Source organism: Bos javanicus, chromosome 5 (assembly GCF_032452875.1).
Source record: "Bos javanicus breed banteng chromosome 5, ARS-OSU_banteng_1.0, whole genome shotgun sequence".
In the NCBI taxonomy this organism is placed as follows: domain Eukaryota; kingdom Metazoa; phylum Chordata; class Mammalia; order Artiodactyla; family Bovidae; genus Bos; species Bos javanicus.
Window position 1 is genome coordinate 120,364,643 of NC_083872.1, and position 19,659 is coordinate 120,384,301.

At 58.0% G+C, this 19,659-nt stretch overlaps 2 protein-coding genes across 3 annotated transcripts; one reads left to right on the forward strand and one right to left on the reverse strand.

Annotated features, from left to right (window-relative positions):
- Window positions 1-4,987: 4,987 nt before the first annotated feature.
- Window positions 4,988-9,428, reverse strand: LMF2 (lipase maturation factor 2). 2 transcript variants are annotated; one of them, XM_061418968.1, is made up of 14 exons: window positions 9,284-9,428; window positions 8,640-8,893; window positions 8,512-8,540; window positions 8,152-8,369; window positions 7,898-8,076; window positions 7,324-7,465; window positions 7,062-7,196; window positions 6,886-6,991; window positions 6,719-6,815; window positions 6,458-6,640; window positions 6,195-6,363; window positions 5,983-6,094; window positions 5,816-5,912; window positions 4,988-5,721 (listed from the first exon to the last, which is right to left on the reverse strand). In XM_061418968.1, the coding sequence occupies exons 1-14, from the start codon at window positions 9,375-9,377 to the stop codon at window positions 5,425-5,427; spliced, it is 2,112 nt and encodes a 703-aa protein (XP_061274952.1). In that variant the 5' UTR covers window positions 9,378-9,428; the 3' UTR covers window positions 4,988-5,424. The 2 variants fall into 2 exon arrangements, with proteins under 2 accessions (XP_061274952.1, XP_061274953.1); XM_061418969.1 differs by lacking the exons at window positions 8,512-8,540; window positions 9,284-9,428 and having other exon boundaries at window positions 8,640-8,708.
- Window positions 9,429-9,542: 114 nt separating this feature from the next.
- Window positions 9,543-19,634, forward strand: NCAPH2 (non-SMC condensin II complex subunit H2). Its single transcript, XM_061418970.1, has 20 exons — window positions 9,543-9,780; window positions 12,823-12,924; window positions 15,056-15,111; window positions 15,199-15,283; window positions 15,357-15,425; window positions 15,522-15,598; window positions 15,672-15,805; window positions 16,030-16,113; window positions 16,502-16,641; window positions 17,464-17,535; window positions 17,691-17,757; window positions 17,903-18,010; window positions 18,081-18,134; window positions 18,271-18,341; window positions 18,420-18,513; window positions 18,640-18,708; window positions 18,791-18,846; window positions 18,929-19,060; window positions 19,157-19,306; window positions 19,373-19,634. The coding sequence occupies exons 1-20, from the start codon at window positions 9,673-9,675 to the stop codon at window positions 19,511-19,513; spliced, it is 1,869 nt and encodes a 622-aa protein (XP_061274954.1). The 5' UTR covers window positions 9,543-9,672; the 3' UTR covers window positions 19,514-19,634.
- The last annotated feature ends 25 nt before the right edge of the window (window positions 19,635-19,659 follow it).

Below are 19,659 nucleotides of genomic sequence, written 5' to 3' on the forward strand. Positions count from 1 at the left end.
TATATGGACATATCGTGAAAATATTGTGCCAAGTCAAAGAAGCCAGACATGTGAGGGTACAAACCATACGATTCTATTTATGTGATGTTCCGGAATAGCTAACTCCATGAAGACAAAATATGGTCCACTGGAGAAGGACATGGAAAGCCACTTCAGCCTTCTTGCCTTGAGAACCCAATGAACGGTATGAAAAGGCAAAAAGGTATGACACCAAAAGATTAACTCCCCAGGTCGGTAGGTGCCCAATATGCTACTGGAGAAGAATGGAGAAATAACTCCAGAAAGAATGAAAGGCTGAGCCAAAGCAAAAACAATGCCCAGTGTAGGTGTGACTGGTGATGGAAGTGAAGACTGATGCTGTAAAGAGCAATATTGCACAGGAACCTGGAATGTCAGGTCCATGAATCAAGGCAAATTAGAGGTGGTCAAACAGGAGATGGCAAGAGTGAACACTGACATTTTAGGAATCAGTGAACTAAAATGGACCAGAAGGGCAAATTTAATTCAGATGACCATTATATTTACTGCTGTGGGAAAGACTCCCTTAGAAGAATGGAGTGGCCCTCATAGTCAACAAGAGTCCGAAATGCAGTACTTGGGTGCAATCTCACAAACGACAGAATGATCTGTTTGTTTCCAAGGCAAACCATTCAATATCACAGTGATCCAAGTCTATGCCCCAACCAGTAACGCTGAAGAAGCTCAAGTTGAACAGTTCTATGTTTCACTTTCCTGCATTGGAGAGGGAAATGGCAACCCACGCCAGTGTTCTTGCCTGGAGAATCCCAGGGACTGGGGAGCCTGGTGGGCTGCCGTCTATGGGGTTGCACACAGTCGGACACTACTGAAGCGACTTATCAGCAGCAGCAGCAGCAGCAGCAGCAGCAGCAGCAGCTTGAAGACCCTCAAGACCTTCTGGGACTAACATCAAAAAAAGATATCCCTTTCATCATAGGGGACTGGAATGCAAAAGTAGGAAGTCAAGAGATACAGGGAGTAACGGGCAGGTTTGGCCTTGGATACAGAATGAAACAGGGCAAAAGCTAACAGAGTTTTGCCAAGAGAATGCACTGGTCATAGAAAACACCCTCTTTCAACAACACAAGAGAAGACTCTACACATGGACATCACCAGGTGGTCAATATCGAAATCAGATTGACTATATTCTTTGCAGCCAAAGATGGAGAAGTTCTATACAGTCAGCAAAGACAAGACTGGGAGCTGGCTGTGGCTCAGATCATGACCTCCTTATTGCCAAATTCAGACTTAAATTGAAGAAAGTAAGAAAAACCACTAGGCCATTCAGGTATGATGTAAATCAAATCCCTTACGATTATACAGTGGAAGTGAGAAATAGGTTCAAGGGATTAGATCTGATACAATGCCTGAAGAACTATGAACAGAGGTTTGTGACACTGTACAGGAGGCGGTGATCAAGACCATCCAGAAGAGAAAGAAATGCAAAAAGGCAAAATGATTCTCTGAGGAGGCCTTACAAGTAGCTGAGAAAAGATGTGAAAGGCAAAGAAGAACAGGAAAGATATACCCATCTGAATGCAGAGTTCCAAAGAGTACCAAGGAGAAATAATAAAGTTTTCCTAAATGATCAAAGCAAAGAAATAGAGGAAAGCAATAGAGTGGGAAAGACTAGAGATCTCTTGAAGAAAATTAGAGATACCAAGGGAACATTTCATGCAAAGATGGGAACAGTAAAGGACAGAAATGGTATGGACCTAACAGAAGCAGAAGATATTAAGAAGAGGTGGCAAGAATACACAGAAGAACTGTACAAAAAAGATCTTCATGACCCAGATAATCACCATGGTGTGATCACTCACCTAGAGCCAGACATCCTGGAATGAGAAGTCAGATGGGCCTTAGGAAGCATCACTACGAACAAAGCTAGTGGAGGTGATGGAATTTCAGCTGAGCTCTTTCAAATCCTGAAGGATGATGCTGTGAAAGTGCTGCACTCAATATGCCAGCAAATTTGGAACACTCAGCAGTGGCCACAGGGCTGGAAAAGGTCAGTTTTCATTCCAATCTCAAAGAAAGGCAATGCCAAAGAATGCTCAAACTACCGCACAATTGCACTCATCTCACACACTGCTAAAGTAATGCTCAAAATTCTCCAAGCTAGACTTCAACAGTACATGAACTGAGACCTTCCAGATGTTCAAGGTGGATTTAGAAAAGGCAGAGGAATCAGAGATCAAGTTGCCAACATCCGTTGGATCATAGAAAAAGCAAAAGAGTTCCAGAAAAACATCTACTTCTGCTTTATTGACGACACCAAAGCCTTTGACTATGTGGATCACAACACACTGGAAAATTCTTCAAGAGATGGGAATACCAGACCACCTTACCTGCCTCCTGATAAATCTGTATGCAGGTCAAGAAGCAACAATTAGAACAGAACATGAAACAACAGACTGGTTCCAAATTGGGAAAGGAGTACAGCAAGTCTGCATATTGTCACCCTGCCTATTTAACAAATGCAGATTACATCATGTGAAAAGTTGGGCTGGATGAACCACAGCTGGCATCAAGATTGCAGGGAGAAATATCAATAACCTCAGATAAGCAGATGACATCACCATTCCGGCAGAGAGCAAAGAGGAACTAAATAGCCTCTTGATGAAAGTGAAAGAGGAGAGTGAAAAAGCTGACTTAAAACTCAGTGTTCAAAAAACTAAGATCATGGCATCCGTTCCCATCACTTCATGGCAAATAGATGGGGAAACAATGGAAACAGTGACAGACTTTATTATCTTGGGCTCTGAAATCACTGCAGATGGTGACTGCAGCCATGAAATTAAAAGACACTTGGTCCTTTGAAGAAAAGCTGATAAACCTAGACAGCATATTATAAAGCAGAGATGTTACTTTGCCGCCAAAGGTCGTTATAGTCAGAGCTATGATTTTTCCAGTAGTCGTGTATGGATGTGAGAGTTAGACTATAAAGAAAACAGCAGCAAAGAATTGATGCTTTTAAACTGTGGTGTTGAAGACTCTTGAAAGTCCAAGGGAGTTTGCAAGATCAAACCAATCAATCCTAAGGGAAACCAAGTCCTGAATATTCATTGGAAGGATGGATACTGAAGCTGAAGCTCCAATACTTTGGCCACCTGATGTGTCTTCATTAGTAAAGACCATGATGCTGGGAAAGATAGAAGACAGGAGGAGAAAGGGTTGAAAGAGAATGAGATGGTTGGATGACATCACCGACTTGATGGACGAGTTTGAGCAGGCTCCAGGAGTTGGTGATGGACAGGGAAGCCTGGCATGCTGCAGTCCATGAGGTCGCAAACAGTTGGATACAACTGAGCAACTGAAGAAAAAAAGGCTTCCCACATGGCTCAGACAGGAAAGAATCTGCCTGAAATGCAGGAGATCCGAGTTCAATCCCTTGGTTGGAAAGATCCCCCGGAGGAGGGCATGGTAACCTACTCCAGTATTCTTGCTTGGAGAATCCCAGGGACAGAGGAGCCTGGTGGGCTACGGTACATGGGGTCTCAAAGAGTCGGACTGAGTGACAACTGAGTGACTAACACTTTCACTCATGAAGACAAAAAGTAGATTAATGTTTTTTTAGGTCATGGGAAGGAGAGGATGGAAGATGCCATCTTAGCAGAGTGGGGTTTCTTCTTGAGATGATAAACGGTTTTAAGATTGACTACAGTGATGGATGCGCAAGCCTGTGAATCTACTGAGAGCCACTGAACTGTGCCCTTTAAACAGGTGAACTGTATGGCATGTGAATTATCTCTCAAAGCTGTTATGGAACACAATTCATACACTGAGCTTAGAAGACTAAGAAAAGCAGTACGTTTTTAAGTTGTAATATATTAGTCTCCTCTCTACCCAAGGGGGATTGCTTCCAGGAACCACTACAGGCATCAAGTTCCCTGACATAAGGTGGAGCAGTATTTTCATAAACTGACACTCACCCTCCCACATACTCTAACTCCAGATTACTTATACTTAATACCAGGGAGACCCTATGTAGACAGTTGCCGACTGTGCAGCAAATTGAAACTTTCCCTTTTGGAAATTTCTGGAACGTTTATTTTCAATCTGAGCGAGGTTGAGTCCACAGACATGGAAGCTGAGGATATAGAGTGCTGAACACTCTGAAGCCAAGCTCACATATAGATCACCTCGTTATGTCTGAGAGCACCCAAGGGCTCAGGTTACAGGACCTCTTAAGCCCGTTTGACTCTGGGCACAGGCTGAGCGTGGAGCACTATCTACTTGGGTCAGTCGCAGAGGGACCAGTGACTTGGGGGGAGAGGCTGGGCACACTGGGGGGCTGTCCAGAGGTCTGGGAGGTGACAGCCTGAGGGGCAGAGGCTAAGCACGGAGCCAGATGCAGGGAGGCGGTAGCCTCCTACTGATGAGCCATGTCCAGACACCCGGGCAGCAGCACCTTCAACGCCTGCTCCTGGGAGTGGTCAGAGGCACTAACCGCCGACCCTGCCCCTGGCCCAGGGCCTCTGCTCCTCCCTCCTCTCCCCACCCATACCCCATTTCTGTCAGCCAGAGGTCGGACAAGTTCCCTGGCGGGGCGTCCACACCGGCCCTGCCCACCTCCCATCTCTCCTCCATCGCAGCCTGAGAAAGATGCAGCGTGTAGACCCTGTACTTCCCCCGAGGTGAGGAAGTGGGGGCAGGAGCAGGGCGGGCCAGTGTTCTGGCCAACTCCCCAACCTTCACATGGTCCCAGGCCCCACACTGCAGCACCGATCTCATAGCCTTGACATGCGGAGCTGACAGGTTGGCCAGGCCATGCTGGACTGCGGCTCAGGCAGCACCAGGACGGGCCCTCGTGTCCATTTTACAAATGGGAACATTGAGGGCTAGACCAAGAAGCCACCCAGGAAGCCTGATCAGCGATCAGCCGGACTGTATGTGGGCTGTGTCCACCGTCAGAGGCAGAGAAGGCCGACTGCCCTCAGGCTTCCCTGCGGGAAGCAAGCGGCAGGAATGTGGTCAGACACAATTGCCTTTATTGGTTCACGGATCCGGACCGCAGACAGGCTGCTGTAGAGGAGACCTTGGGGCGTCTTCCCTCCTCTCCCCAGCAGGTCAGCCTCATCCCACCCTACCTCCACCCCGTGTGCAGGAGCCGGGGTTGGGGCTCAGACTCGGACCCCTGCCGTGGGGGCAGAGAGCAAGGGTCCCCGATTGCCAGGTCACACATGGGCCTCCTGGGCCGTCGAGCAGGTCAGAGGGTGTCCTGGGACCGGACGTGGTGGGGGTGGGGGGATGCCCTTGAAGCAGAAGGGCTGGCGCCCCCCACAGGCCAGCACCCTGACCTGCGTCTGCATGGCAGCTGGCTAAGGCACGGCGGCTGGGCCCTCCTGTGGCAGAGAGCCAGAGGCAAGCGCGACCCCGACCCTCTAAGGACATGTGGCTGACAGATCACGGCGACTTTTTCCGCCGGGGGGTCTGGGAGCCGCTGCTGATGTTGGGGGCTGGGGAAGCTTGCTTGCTGGCAGCTACCGAGTCCTCCTGGGGGGCTGGCTTGTGCTTCTCCTCCTTGGTCCGAGGCAGGGACTGCGGGCCCAGCAGGGCCTGCATGACCTTGATGGCCCCCACAGCCCCCAGGAGCCCCCAGAGCAGGGCGGGGGCCTCCAGGGGAGACAGCTGTTTCCGTACCCAGTGGAGAACCTGGCTCAGGGTGTTGCTGGAGCCACCGGCCCGGGGCGGGCTTTTGTCCTGCGGGACAGGATGGAGGAAGGTCCGAGGGGGTCGTCCCTGTGGGCCGGGATCACCCCTGCCGCCCACCCCAGCCTGCCTGACTCCTTCCTACCTGAAGGCCAAACTGCCTGAGCAGCATGTCCAGCGCCGGGTCCCCCAGGGACACGGATGGGAAGAATTCTTCCACCCACTGGCGTCGCCACCATTGGCTGCAACAGCATGGGGGCTCAGGCGGGGCCAGCTCACAGACCCCGCACCCCTCCTGGCGCCCAGACTCACCCCTGCTCCCAAGGGTGCGAGAACCAGTACTTGTAGAGCTGGGCCCGCACGTATGTGGGTGGCTGCTGGTGGAAGGGGTAACTGGGCACGTGGTTCTGGACGAGGCGGATCACTGAGGGTGCAGGGGGCACGGCTCAACGTCCGCCCTCCCTGAGGCCCCCCTGAAGGTCGCCCAGACTCCCCATGGGCCCCGCCCCTCCTCTCAGCCTCACCAGGCTCCTTGCCCTGCAGGAGGCGGAGCACCAGGCTGGTGAACCAGGGGCTGTGCGTGTGGGGGCCCAGGGCCGCGAACCACATCTGCCAGTCGAGGCGCGGCTGGTGGGGCACCACGATGGGGGGCGGCCGGCTCAGGTTCCCGGGTTTGTACATGAACTCGATCTCCTGCCGGGCAGAGTCCCCTTCAGCACGGCTGGCTCCTCCTTCTCTCCCCACCCAGGCCTGTGTGGTCGCCAGGCACCCCGGGCAGGGGCCTCACCGTCCACTGGTGCCCGTCATAGCTGCCCTCCAGCACCACCTCCGGCCGCCCACCCAGGCCCGTCATTCGGCGGAAAAGGCCGTAGGAGTTGGCCAGCTGCAGGTGCTCCACGGTGCTAAACAGGCGGTGGGCCCCGGTCCAGAGGCGCCCATGGCTCGAGGGCTCCATGTAGGAATAGGGCACCTGGAGGCAGGCAGAGGCTCGGCAACGCCCTTCCCGCTCTCTCCTGACTCCCACCCCCAGCTCTGAAGGACTACCCACCAGGCTGATCAGGAACAAAGCCACCGTGGCAGTGCCAAAGATGGATAGCTGCACGGCAGCACAGAGCTTCCGCAGCGACCCTCGCACCTGCACCCACCTGGGGGCGGAGAACAGAACCCAGTCAGGCCCGCCCCGCACGTCTCCACCCACCCTCTTGCACCACACACCTCCAGAGGGCGGTCAGCAGTTCCCAGGCCAGAGAGGCCGCGCCCAGCCACATGGTGGGGAGGGTCACCGTCTTCAGCCACTGGGAGAGCTGGTGGAAGGTGAACGCTGCAGAAGAAGGTGGGTGTGAGCGGGGACGCCGCAGCCTCCACCCTCTGCGCCCCCAGCTGGTACTCACTGGTTCTGGAACGAACGACATGCTGCTCCCAGTCCACCTCCAGGCCGAAGTAGTGCACCACGCCACAGGCCAGCAGCCCGTAGACGGCCAACTCCAGCAGCAGGGTCAGCATGGCCAGCAGGGCCTTGGGCCAGGCTGCAGGCCAAGATAGTCATGGGTCGGCTAGGAGCAGGGCTGGGGGGTCTACGGCCTGGGGGCTGGGGTAGAGCTAGGTCACTTGGCGGGCAGCAGGGCTGTCTGTCTGGGGCAGGCGGACACTCACAGCTGGGCATCCTCTTGCGGTGGCTGGTGCTAGACTTGGCAGCCAGGTGTGTGTCGTCCAGGAGGGCGGTGGTGAGCACCAGGGTGAGCAGGTTGAAGAAGTTATAGTTGCCAGTGAGGATAATCAGGACTTGCAGCAAGACCTGGAGACGGTCTGGACTCAGCTCACGGGGCCACCCCCTTCCCGGGCCCTTCGGAGCCTGCTTCCAGGCCCCTCCACATCTCCCCCACCGAGCTCTCCCGCAGGCCCCTGTGCTCTCCGAGTCACCTCCTGGCCTCTGTTCTCCCACTCCACTTCCCCTACTTTGGCTTACCCCCTCGATGGCTCCCACCAGCACCTGGAGAAAACCCAAGCTTGGCATGCCTCACACAACCCTTCCTCAGCCGCCCCTGCCGCCCCAGGACAGACATCTCCACACAGGCACACCTTCACACCCCAGGCTAACGAGCTCCTCTGCCCATGAGGCCCTTCTGACTGCCCAGCAGCAGACACCCATCCCCAGTGGAGCCCTCTGGGCAGTGCAGAGCAAGGTCACGTCCTGTTTGTCTTTCTGACGGCTAAGGACCCCATCGACCTGGGAGTAGAAGGCAGCCAACCGCAGGCGGCGAACAGGAGCGAAGAACAGAGGGGGCACTGCAATCTCGATGAGGAAGGTGGCCACCACGCTGAGCTTGTGCAGCCAGACGGGCAGGTGGTGGGCAAACCAGGCGGCCGGCGTGGGCAGGCACTGAGTCTCGTAGTGGTAGGTGAGGGCTGCAGGGCACAGGCGGGCGGTCAGGGCTGGGCAAAGCCCCCAACATTGCCGCATATCCAGGCAGGGACCCTCACCGGTGAGCCCCCACCATGCGGGGCAACGGCTAGTCAGCTTGACCACACCCGAGGCAAACATGAGGCGGAACAGCAGCCAGCGCACGAGCCAGAAGGGGAGGCCTTCATGGGGGGAGACCCCTCCCGGCCTGCCCTGGGGGGCCTGCTTGTGGTTGGGGGGCAGCCCCAGAGGGGCCACCAGCATGGCCAGGAAGCCTGTCTCCAGCAGCAGGGAATCCCTATGGGGAGAAAAAATAGCACAGAGGCCCTCCTCCCCATCAGGGCTGCTCTCCTAAGGGGGTCCTCCTGGGAGAGACAAGCACATCCCACCCCATCTCACCCACCCAGCCTTCTGTGGCCCCAGACCCAACAGTCACTCACCACTGGAAATAAAGAAACACCTGGCCCACCTGCAGGGAGAAGGGGGGTCAGGAAGCACGGCTGGGGAGAGGGCGGGTGGGCCTGGAGGGAGCTGGAGGCAAGGGTCCCGGTGGCACAGCCCCACTTGCCTGGCAGACAGACAGGTAGGCGGCCCAGAGCAGCAGGTACACGAGCGGGTGGCGCAGCTGGCGGGTCAGCAGGGCACCCAGGGCCAGCACGGTGCCCAGCAGGCTCAGCAGCTCCAGGCCCTGGGCAGTGTCCAGCCCCAGAAGCGGCGCCTCCCACAGCAGCGTGGGGGTCTCCCACAGCTGCTGCCAGCGGCCCTTTCCCTGGGGCCGCAGTGTCCTCCGGGCAGGCAGTATGCCCTCGGGGCCGTACAGGCCTGTGGGAGGGCACATCAGGGCAGGCCCTGGACACGTCCCGCGGAGACGAGACTACCCCCTACCAGCCAGGGCCTGCGGATCTGCCCTCCCCAACCCAGGTCGGCACCCGCAGATTCTCCCTTCCGACAGGTCAAGGCTTGCAGACCCTCCAGACCCTCGCGCCGAGGTCAGAACCCAGAACCGTGCTGAAAATGACCCCTGCACGCCTGCCCACGGCCCACACCCCCGCGGATCGCAGGACACAAACCGCAGCCCTCGACCCCATGCATCCAGGCCTGGATCTCACCGCCCCTACACAGCGGTGTGTCGGGCGGAGAGATGAGGGGGTCACAGGACCCGGGTTGGGGGGGGGGTCCCGCCTGATGGCACCCGGCTCTCGGCGCCCTCACCCGGGATCTGCGTGTAAAGGGAAGCGAAGGCGAACATGAAGACGGCGGCCACGCCCTGGAGAAAGAGCTGCCGTGGGACCCGAGAGCCCGCCATGTCCGCTACGCGGCGGGCTGGACACGATCCCCGGGTCCGCCCCGCCCCGCCCCTCCGCGCCGGCCGCAGCTGCATGCCGGACCCCGCCCCCTCTGGCGCCCCGCTCCGGCGCGTCCTGCGCCCTTTCCGGCGTGACGCGATCGCTCTGCGTCAAGTTGTGCGCTCGTCGCTGCGCGCTACGAATCTTCCTGGGCGGGAACAGCAAAATGGCGCCAGAAGTAGTGGCGGGCTGAGTGCACCGGCCCCTTTGGAAGCCGGCGCTGCGGTCCCCGGGCCGATCCGGCTCCTCCCGAACATGGAGGACGTGGAGGCGCGCTTCGCCCACCTCTTGCTGCCCATCCGCGACCTCACCAGGAACTGGGAGGTGGACGTGGCGGCCCAGCTGGGCGAATATCTTGAGGAGGTGAGGGCGGCCCCGGGGAGTGGCGCGGGGCGCGGGGCGCGGGGCGTGGGGCGTGGGGCGCGGGCTGCGGGCCTCTGCCGCCTCTGGGGTGTGTGCCGCCTCCGTCTGGCGCTCTGACTGCACTCATCCGCAGGCTCGTTCCCTTTTTCCCAGCTCCGTCTCTTGGGCCTCGAAACCATTCCTTACTTGATTAGCCTGAAGCTGTCATTAGAGATCGCTTTCTGTTAATGAGCCTTGAAATCGATCTAGTGAGTAGCGAGCAGCATTTTTCTGTAATAGAGTAGAATAGAATTTGTGTGCATGTGTGGCTGTGTCAGAGGTCTGGGTCACGATGCAGGAGGGAGATCTTATGTTAGACTTTCAAGCCAGTGCTCCACCGTCAGCATTTAACCCTTTCCTCATATCTGACAGTATGTCTAGACCTCGTTAAAGAGCTGTCATCTCCATTTCTGCACTTCAGTGGCACTGCTCAGCCCGCTTGGACTGCTTTTGTGTTGATCAATAACGACTTCCTACCACATCCAAGGGTCACAAGAAGAGTCATCTTGTTCAACTCAGCAGCATTTGATGAGTTGATGGCATCCTCTTTTTTGAAACAGGTTTTGTCTCCTGTCTAGTCTCAGTGTTGAACTCCTCAGGGCGTGGCCTGAGCCATCTTTTTACACATTTCCCCTAAACCACTTCATTTATTTACATGATTTTAAGTGCCACTTGTATGAGGACAATTGCTGGGTTATTTACTTATTCCCCCCTTCCTCGGTTTATATTTCTATTCCAGGCCTTTTCTCTGATTCTGGTTTGTGTATCCATGTTCTTAATCTTGACATTCTCACTTAGATGTCACACAAGCATCTCAGGTTTAATAGAGTTAAAGGAGTTGTTGTTCAGTCGATTATTTTCCTGTCTGACTCTTTGTGACTCCATGGACTGCAGCATGCCAGGCATCCCTGTCCTTCACCATCTCCCGGAGCTTGCTCAAACTCATGTCCAGTCAGTCGGTGCTGCCATCCAACCATCTCATCCTCTGTCGTCCCCTTCTCCTCCTGGGGAGGGGTCTTTTCTAATGAATAGGCTCTATGAATCAGGTGGCCAGAGTACTGGAGCTTCAGCTTCAGCATCAGTCCTTCAGTGAATATTCAGGAATGATTGCCTTTGGGATTGACTGGTTTGATCTCCTTGCAGTCCACGGGACTCTCAAGAGTCTTTTCCAACACCACAGTTTAAAAACACCATTTCTTTGGAATTGATCATCAATTTAAAGGAGAGCTCTTTATTTTCCTGCTCAAAGCTCAGCATTTCTGATCTTGGTATACGGCACCGATGTTCCTCAAAGTGAAAGCTCAGAGCTCGGGAAACCTGACACTGCACACGAGTTCACCCGCGGTTTCTATCATTTTGTCACCAGAACTTCAGTTAATCTCTTTCCCATTTTCTCTGATCCAGGCCACAGTCTGGCTCCCATTCATGTTAAAACCTTCATTCTTGGACTCCCTGCTCTTGTTTTTGGCTCTATCCAATTCATGTTCCACTCAGCAGCAAGCGTGACACTTAAAAATTAAAATCAGGCTGCAGCACTGCCCTGCCTAATACCCCTCAGAGGCTTTCCATTGCTCCCAGAATAGAAGCCAAGCTTCCTTCTCTGAATCTGGCTCTGTTCACTGTTTTAGCCTTGTTTTAGGCTCTTCCCCTGGAGAAGGAAATGGCAACCCACTCCGGTATTCTTGCCTGTAAAATCCTATGGATGGAGGAGCATGGTAGGCTACAGTCCATGGGGTCTCAAAGAGTCGGACACGACTGAGTGACTTCACTTAGGCTCTTTACCTGTTCTTTGAACCAATCAGTCTGCAACACCCAAGCTCATTCCTGGCTGCACTTCACACACACACACACACACACATTTATGTTTTCTGTACTCGATGGCGAAATTTTTTTGCCCGTTCTAAAAAGAACTGATTCTTTCTCATCCTGTACATCTCAGTTTAAATATCAGCTGACTGCCATGTCTAAAATAGTTCTCTCTGTTATAATACCTTCTGTGTTTTAGAATGCTCACCTTCAGCTGGTCTTTAACTTGTGTATGGTCTTTCCACACTAGAATGTACATTCTGCCTGGGCAGGGACTGTTTTCATTCTCTCTCCCTTTTGCTTAATAGAATGCCTGGCACACAGTGGGTGCAGAATAAATGTTAAATGGACACTTGATCTGACGACTGACCTCTGCTTGAACACACAGTCTCCTGAGAAAATGCAGAGAACTATGCTAGCTGGAGCTGCGTTGAGCGGGGTGCTTGGGGATGCCTGGTGAACCTGCTTGCTTGGTCTGCTCCTCTCCTGCTTCGTATGTCTGCTTCTCCAAATGTTTTCTGTCCCCTGAAGTCCTCATTTCTCTGCCTCTAGTTTTGTCTTTCTCCTCCTTTCATTTTCCACACAGCTGCCAGAACATTCTTTCTTACCTTAGAGCTGGTTTAGATGGGTTTGGGGATTGTTGGCATGTGGTTGGTGGACACAGATTTAAGGGGTGGTGGGAACTGGCGCTCAGGAGAGGCTGGGGGTCAGGAGTTGCAGAGGAAGGGGGATGATGTACTTGGAAGTGTTTCCTGAGTTTTCTGCTCGAAGGATTGAGACCCCAGCATTCTGTCTCTCTCTTCCCCACCCTTGAGGGTCCCCCGTCCTTCTCCCAGGGTGGGGTCTTCCTGCTGGAGTCTGGCTGAGCCGGTCCCGACTAGGATGGGCGCAGTGTGAGCACCTCTGGAGAGGAGCTGGTGTGTAGTTCTGGCCGTCTGTGGGTGATGCGCCCTAGGGGCCTGCGTCTTCCAAAACACTAGGTCTTAGAGGTTACAGGAAGTAGGGGTAGCCACAAAGGCCTGTCTGTCCCCTCCAAAAACACGGGCAGCTGGCAAGCCCCAGGCAGAGCCAGAGCTGTTCGGAAGGGCTGCTTGTGGTGACAGACACCTTGGCCACTGGCCTGGGTGGGGGTGGCTTGGGTGGACTGCCAGGAGGAGAGTGCGTGGACTTGCCACTGTCCCTCGTTGTGTCTTGCAGCTGGACCAGATCTGCATTTCTTTTGACAAAGGCAAAACCACCATGAACTTCATCGAGGCAGCGCTGTTGATCCAGGGCTCCGCCTGTGTCTACAGTAAGAAGGTGGGCCCGCCTGGCTGTGGTCTTGAACTGCAGTGTCTCGTGGGACTGAGGTCTGCTGTCTCGCTGGGGCAGGTGGCAGGCTCAGCCCTGTCTCTGAGTTGCCTCAGCAGCACCTCCCACCTCCTCCTCCAAGTCCTTGCCCCTTTTAACAGGGAAGAACAGAATGGGTTTAAAATAGTAGGGTTGGGAATTCCCTGGTGGTCCAGCAGTTGGGACTCCATGCTTCCGGGGGATGGGTTTGCTTCCTGGGTGGGGGACTAAGATCCTGCATGCCATACCACATGGCCCCCCAAAAAAGAGATTGTCAGTAAGTAAATCAGTGACTCTCAACCCACGCTCCAGTCCAAACAATTACCAGCGCCTGGGCCTCACCCACACTGAGCAAATCAGAATCCCCGGGTGGTGGTGGGTTGGGGGAGGGAGGTAGATCTCTGGATGTTTGAACTATCCTCAGTGACAGTCGGCATTGAAAACCATGGGAGGGGGAGGAGAAAGGGGAGCCGGGAGAGGGATACGGATGACACACAGCAGAGGGGAAGCAGGTCGGGGGCGCGGCTGACGGGCTTGCCGGAGAGAAAGACACCTCTCGGGACGGTGCCGAGAAGGCGGGCCCAGGGGCTTGCAGGGCCCACGCCTAAGGCCCCAGCTTTCACAGGGGGCACGCGAGTCAGCTGCTGAGAACCAGGCACTGTATAAGAAACTCGGAGAGTGAGGTGTGACTAAAGATCAGCGCTGCTGAGGGAAACGCGAAATAGAAGCCCAGGTGAGGCGCTGGTAGTCCAGAGGCGGTTAAACGCCCCTCGCTGCTTGCCAGGGCGCCTGTGCGCATGCGGGAGACGTGCCTCCAGCAGCGCCACCCCGTCCGTCCTCTCGCGGAGGAGCAGGGAAGAGTGGGCCACAGCGCTGACCCGCTCAGCTGGCAGTTTAGTGGGGGGCGGGGAACCAAAGGCGCACAGAGGAAGGGTTTAGAGATGCGTCGAGGAGCTCGGTACTGAGAGCCCCTCCGGACGGAGGCGGGGAGGCCACTAACTTGCGGGTCAGCTGGCACAAGGGCCACCTTGGGGACCGTGAGTTATGAAGACGGTTTGAGAATTCATTGGTTTTTGTCTTGGATGAGCCCATGCAGTCGGATTCTCGCATTTGTCCTCGGAAGGAATATCGGCAGTTGACTTTGGGGGCACAGACATAAGCTGCGCCTGTGGTCGATCAGACGGGCAGGTGTGTGCTTCCAGCAGGCGCAGAAAGCGCTAGCAAGCCGCAGAAGGAGTGAGGGGAGCACAGGCGGCAGGCAGTGCGGTCCGACTGCTCTTCCGAGCTGATGGCAGTGTCCTGTGATCTAATACGTGCGGCTCCTGGGCCCTTGAAACGCAGCGTGTGTGACTGAGGAGTCTGGCGTTTTGTTAACTTTTAATTAGATTTAAGCTGATGGCGTCACAGGTGGCTCGTGGCTGCTGGACTTCTGCATCCCTGGTGCGGGTCCTCGACCCATTGCTGGTGGGGTTGCTCTGATTCTCTGAGTCTCGGTTCATCTCATTTACAATGAGAACAGCACCGGCGCCGGTTCCAAGTGAATGGGACAGAGTGTGAAGCGCCGTGCTGTGCGACAGACACTTAGGGAAGCTCCTGGGTATTGTTTCTGGGGAGTGGGATCCGTGCCCTCGGGGCACACTGTCCTGCTGGGCGCTGTCACCTGGAGGGAACGGCTTAGGCAGTGCGTGTCTGCGTCCTGCTGGTGGGTGCTTTGTGGCCAGAATCTGGAAAATCCCAACTCTCACCCCTAGCAGTGGGGCCCCACAGGCTATGGCTGCACTGTGATGCGCCGGCAGAGACCCGCGGCGCTCCCGAAGGTGGGGCTGCTTGGTGAGCCCCGTGAAGTCAGACGCAGCTGTGGGTCCGGGCTGCAGGGTTGGGGTGGCCGCAGCTGCTGCGGCGTGGAGTGAGGGTGCAGGAGGGGGGCTCCAGCTGTTCAGTAGTGCTGGGGAGGCGTGGCGGTTGGGTTGGAGCAGTGGTTTTGGCAGCCGGACAGGCAGGAATTTGGAGAGAATGTGGGCATCTTGGCACCTGGACGCGTCGTGTGGGGGGCTCTGGGAGCCCCTCCTTCCTCGCCCTCACTGCCGGCTCTGGTTGCCAGGTGGAATACCTCTACTCCCTGGTCTACCAGGCTCTCGACTTCATCTCTGGCAAGAAGTGAGTATACAGGGGGTGCCCGTGTGTCTGCTGTGCATGCGGCCCGGGCGGCCCTCACCTGCGGTGCCCCTGTGCTGGTTCTCTCAGGCAGGCCAAGCAGCTGTCCTCCACGCCGGAAGACGGGACCATTGGGGATGCCAGCTCGAGGGCCCCCCAGGAGGCGGAGCAGAAGGTGAGGCTTCCTGGGTGCCTGGCGGTGCCCACGGTGCCAGCCGGGCCCCCCCGAGCCTTCCGTCTTCCCACAGTTCCAGGCGTTGGACGATCTCTCTGACTCCTGTGCTAACGTGGATCTCAGGGATGACCAGGTCGTCAGTGTGAGTGCCCCTCCCGCGTTTAGCTGTTGGGAGCGTGCAGGGTGCTGTCGTGGCCCGTGGGTTCCCACGGTTTACCTGCTGTTGGCCTCTATGCAGGGGACCCTCATCCCCCTCCTGCCCAATGCCCTGGTCGCCCCGGACGAGATGGAGAAGAACAGTAACCCCCTGTACAGGTGCGGGGCTGCGCCTGCTGGGTGGAGGGGGTGGTGCTGGGGAAGGGTCTCTGCAGCGCCCGTTTTTTGCCAGCTGTCAGGGGGAGGTCCTGGCCAGCCGGAAGGATTTCAGGGTGAACACGTGCACGCCGCACCCCAGAGGCACATTCCTGTTGGAGCCGCTGGGTGTGTCCCTCATGGAGGCCCTGCAGCCGTGGAACCCGAAGGGTGAGGATTCGGGTGGCGGCGAGGTGGGCTCGCTTGGGTGCCTGCGCCCACCGTTCGGACCTGCCTGCAGGACGGGGCCTCTGCCCACAGCTGGCTCAGCCCCAGAGAGCCGGAGGCCTGTGCCAGGCTGTGCTCTCTCCTCCCCGGTTCTGGCTGCGTGGGGCCCAGGAGGGACCTTGTAGGGGGAGCAGGGCTGACCGTGTTCCATCCCTGCTCTCTCCCAGAGCCTGAAAGGGCTGAGGAGCAGCCAATGGAAGTCTCTGTGTGCGGGAGTCCCGGCCCGGCGCTCAGCACCTCCCAGGAGCCAGGTGAGAAGCGAGCTCCCAGGCGGGCCTGCAGCGGGGGCTGGGGAGGGGCCTCTGCGCTCAGCACCCAGCCTCTCCACCGCTGCAGCCTGGGGGGCTGAGGCTCGGGGGGCAGGCCTCCATGCCCAGGGCCCACCTTGGCCAGCTGTGTTGTCTTGGTTCAGTGGCTGCCCCCGGACCAGCCTCCTCTCTGAGCAGACAGAGGTGGCAGCATTTAGAGAGGAAAATTACTAAAAAATAAAATGAACCAAACAGAGCAGCAGAGTGGCGTGAGTGCACCGTCTGCTTCCCACAAGTGACGCTGAGACTGGAACGGGCCCTCGTCCCGAGGCGTGGCCCCCGCTGCCTGGCCTTCGGGCTCCCAGGGCTGACTGTCTCGTGTCCCTGCCAGGCTCCTCTCCAGAAGGCCCGGTGCCTAGAGGTGGGGGCGTGGGAGAGGACGAAGAGGATGCAGAAGGCGCGGCGGAGCCCCCTGAGGCTTCAGCACCTGAGGTCCCTATGGAGCCCCCGGAGCCCAGGAGCCCTGAGCAGGTGGGATCTCCAGGGAGGCCTGCCGAGCCCCCGCCCTCAGCCAGGCGGGCCCCAGTGGGAATGGTGCGTGCGTGGGGCAGGCGGCCCCCTGGGCTGCCCGCTCTCTGGTCCTTGTGCGCCAGGGCAGTGGGTGTGTCCCCCAGCCGGCCCCAGCCCCACACCCTGCCCTTTCCAGCAGCAGCTTTCATGGCTCCCTCTTTGAGCAGAGCAGCTGCTGCTCTTCAGGGGTGGACTGGTGCCCAGGAGCGCCACCCAGAATGGCGCTGGTCTCCAGAGCTGACTCTTGAGGCCAGCCTGGCAGGAGTGGACAGGCCTGCCAGCTTTGATTGGTGGTTTTTACTGTGCTTAATTGCTGTCACGTCCGACTCTCGTGACCCCACGGACTGCAGCCTGCCAGGCTCCTCTGTCCATGGGATTCTCCAGGCAAGGATACTGGAGTGGGTCACCACGCCTTCCTCCAGGGGATCTTCCCGACCCAGGGGTGGAAGCCAGGTCTCCCGCGTTGCAGGCAGATTCTTTACCTCTGTCTTTTTTTTGAGGAAGTATCTCGTGGCCAGTAGTCTACTAGTTTCTATGGTCTCCCGCGTGGCAAGCAGATTCTTTACCTCTGTCTTTTTTTTGAGGAGGTATCTCGTGGCCAGTAGTCTACCAGTTTCTATCTCCTCCTAAAGCTTTTACTAGCTGTTTACCTTTTGGTTGTTGAACTTTCTGCCCCAGGGGGTTTCTGCAGAGTTCCCTGTGCCTGGCCCTAGAGCAGAGCTGCTGGGGGGCCTGGAATCCTGGGTGGAGGAGGAGAGGGGAATCCCTGGTGTTCCTTTCCAGAGTGTTGCCCAGCCCAGGAGGTATACTCTCCGGGAGCGGAAGGAGGCCCCGGAGCCCGCATCCAGGCTGAAGGTGAGGGGTGGGCGGGTGCGCCCTCGCAGTGCGTCTCTTGAGCACGCTTCCTCCCCAGCGCTGGGCCGCCCTGCTGCAGCTCCAGGGTGCCCCCTTCCCGTGCGTCTCGACTGGGGGGGCGCACCCTCCACTCTCCTGTGTCTGCTTGTGCTCAGGACCCCCCAGACCCCTGGCAGGGCCTGGACCCCTTCGACTCCCCAGATTCTAAGCCCTTCAGGAAAGGTAACGCGGCGGGCATGGCCCCTGGGCACCAGGGGGTAGGAGCTGGGCTCATCTGGCTGGAGTGGAGGTTGGGGCTCCAGGGCCTGTGGGCATGGAGACGGGCCCGGGCTGTGGCTGCGCTCCGGGACTGCCTGTCTGCCCCCAGGTAGGCCCTACTCCGTGCCCCCCCGCGTGGAGGAGGCGCCAGGACAGAAGCGTAAGAGGAAGGGCGCCGTCAAGCTGCAGGACTTCCACCAGTGGTACCTGGCTGCCTGTGCGTGGAGCCCGGGGCTGGCGCGGCTGTGGGCCTTGGCTCGGCCCCTGCTAACCTGGGCTTCTTGCAGATGCCGACCACACCGACAGCAGGAGGTCCCGGCGAAAGGGCCCTTCCTTTGCAGGTGAGCCTGGGGCTCTTTGAGGGAGGCTGACCCCACGCTGCACTGCCCCCCTCAGCCCGGGGAGGCCAGAGGCCAAGTGGACTCGGGTGGGCCCGGGCAGGATGAGGGAGCCCCCTCACGAGGCTTGTGTGTGCAGACATGGAGGTTCTGTACTGGAAGCACGTGAAGGAGCAGCTGGAGACGCTCCGGAAGATGCAGAGGAGGGAGGCAAGTACCAGCCACCACATGGACCCCGCGGGGCCTGGTGGGAGGCAGCGGTGCCTCTGAGGGGCTGTCTCTGTACAGGCGGCTGAGCGGTGGCTGCCGAGGGCCGAGCAGGGGCTGTGGCCCGTGGAGGAGGACCGTCTGGAGGACTCGGTGGAGGACCTGGGCGCCGCAGGTGGGGCCCCCGGGGGCAGGCCGGGGCAGGGGCGCTGCAGGTGGGGCCCCTGGGGGCAGGCCGGGGCAGGCTCAGTGCCCGCCGAAGCCTAACCGGCCTTGTGCCCGGGCGCTCCCTTCTCTGCAGATGACTTCCTGGAGCCTGAGGAGTACGCAGAGCCCGAGGGGGCAGAGCCCGGGGAAGATGCAGACATGGGTAGGTCTGGGAGTGGGCTGCTGGCCCGAGGGGCCCCCGAAGATGGGAGGAAGGAGAGAGGTTCATGGCTGCACTTTTGCAGAAGCGGAAGCCATGCCAGCGTCTCTGCGCTACGAGGAGCTGGTCCAAAGGAATGTGGTAGGCCCAGGTCAGAGTGGGGGCAGCTGGGCGGGGCGGGGGCGGGCCCTGCACCCAGTTGGTGGCTCCGGTCCTCCCCCAGGAGCTCTTTGTCACCGCCTCGAAGCAGGATGTCTTTGTCACCACCTCGAGGCAGGAGCTCGTCCAGGAGACGGAGCTGAAGCAGCACATCAGGGGCTGGGAGGACGCCATCCAGAGTCTGCTCCAGGAGCAGGTGAGGTGGGCCGGGTGGGGCCCCTGGTGGAGGACGGCGTCCCCTGCTGTCTGCCTTGGGCCAGCCCGGGACCTTCCCCTCCCCTTCCCTCCGCAGGAGGAGCACGTGCCCTTTGACATCCACACCTATGGGGACCAGGTGGTCTCCCGGTTCAGCCAGCTCAACCAGTGGTGTCCCTTTGCGAAGTTGGTGGCGGGCCAGCCTGCCTTCGAAGTGTGTCGCTCCATGCTGGCCTCCCTGCAGCTGGTGAGTGGCCTGGGCATCTGGGAGGGAAGTGGTCCCTGGCCTTCACTGACGCTTGGTGCCCTACAGGCCAACGACTACACGGTGGAGATCACCCAGCAGCCGGGGCTGGAGGCGGCCGTGGACACCATGTCCCTGAGGCTGCTCACGCACCAGCGGGCCCGCCAGCGCTTCCAGACCTACGCCGCCCCCTCCACGGTGCAGCCCTGAGTGGGGAGCACTGAGGCCAGGGTTGGGCTTTACAGCTTGTCCCCCACGGACACCGGGTGTGCGTCTGCTCAGTCTGCTTTGCTTCCTGGCTGGCCCAGCCTAATAAAGTGTTGCCATCCCACCAGTCCCTTAAAAGACAAAACAAA

Coding starts and splice junctions, on each gene's coding strand:
- LMF2 (XM_061418968.1), bottom strand. CDS start 9,377: ATGGCGGGCTCTCGGGTCCCACGGCAGCTCTTTCTCCAGGGCGTGGCC. Junction 6,641..6,718: donor CTTTGTTCCTGATCAGCCTG/GTGGGTAGTCCT, acceptor GCCTGCCTCCAG/GTGCCCTATTCCTACATGGA. Junction 6,364..6,457: donor ATGACGGGCACCAGTGGACG/GTGAGGCCCCTG, acceptor TCTGCCCGGCAG/GAGATCGAGTTCATGTACAA.
- NCAPH2 (XM_061418970.1), top strand. CDS start 9,673: ATGGAGGACGTGGAGGCGCGCTTCGCCCACCTCTTGCTGCCCATCCGC. Junction 15,112..15,198: donor GACTTCATCTCTGGCAAGAA/GTGAGTATACAG, acceptor TGGTTCTCTCAG/GCAGGCCAAGCAGCTGTCCT. Junction 16,642..17,463: donor AGCCCAGGAGCCCTGAGCAG/GTGGGATCTCCA, acceptor GTTCCTTTCCAG/AGTGTTGCCCAGCCCAGGAG.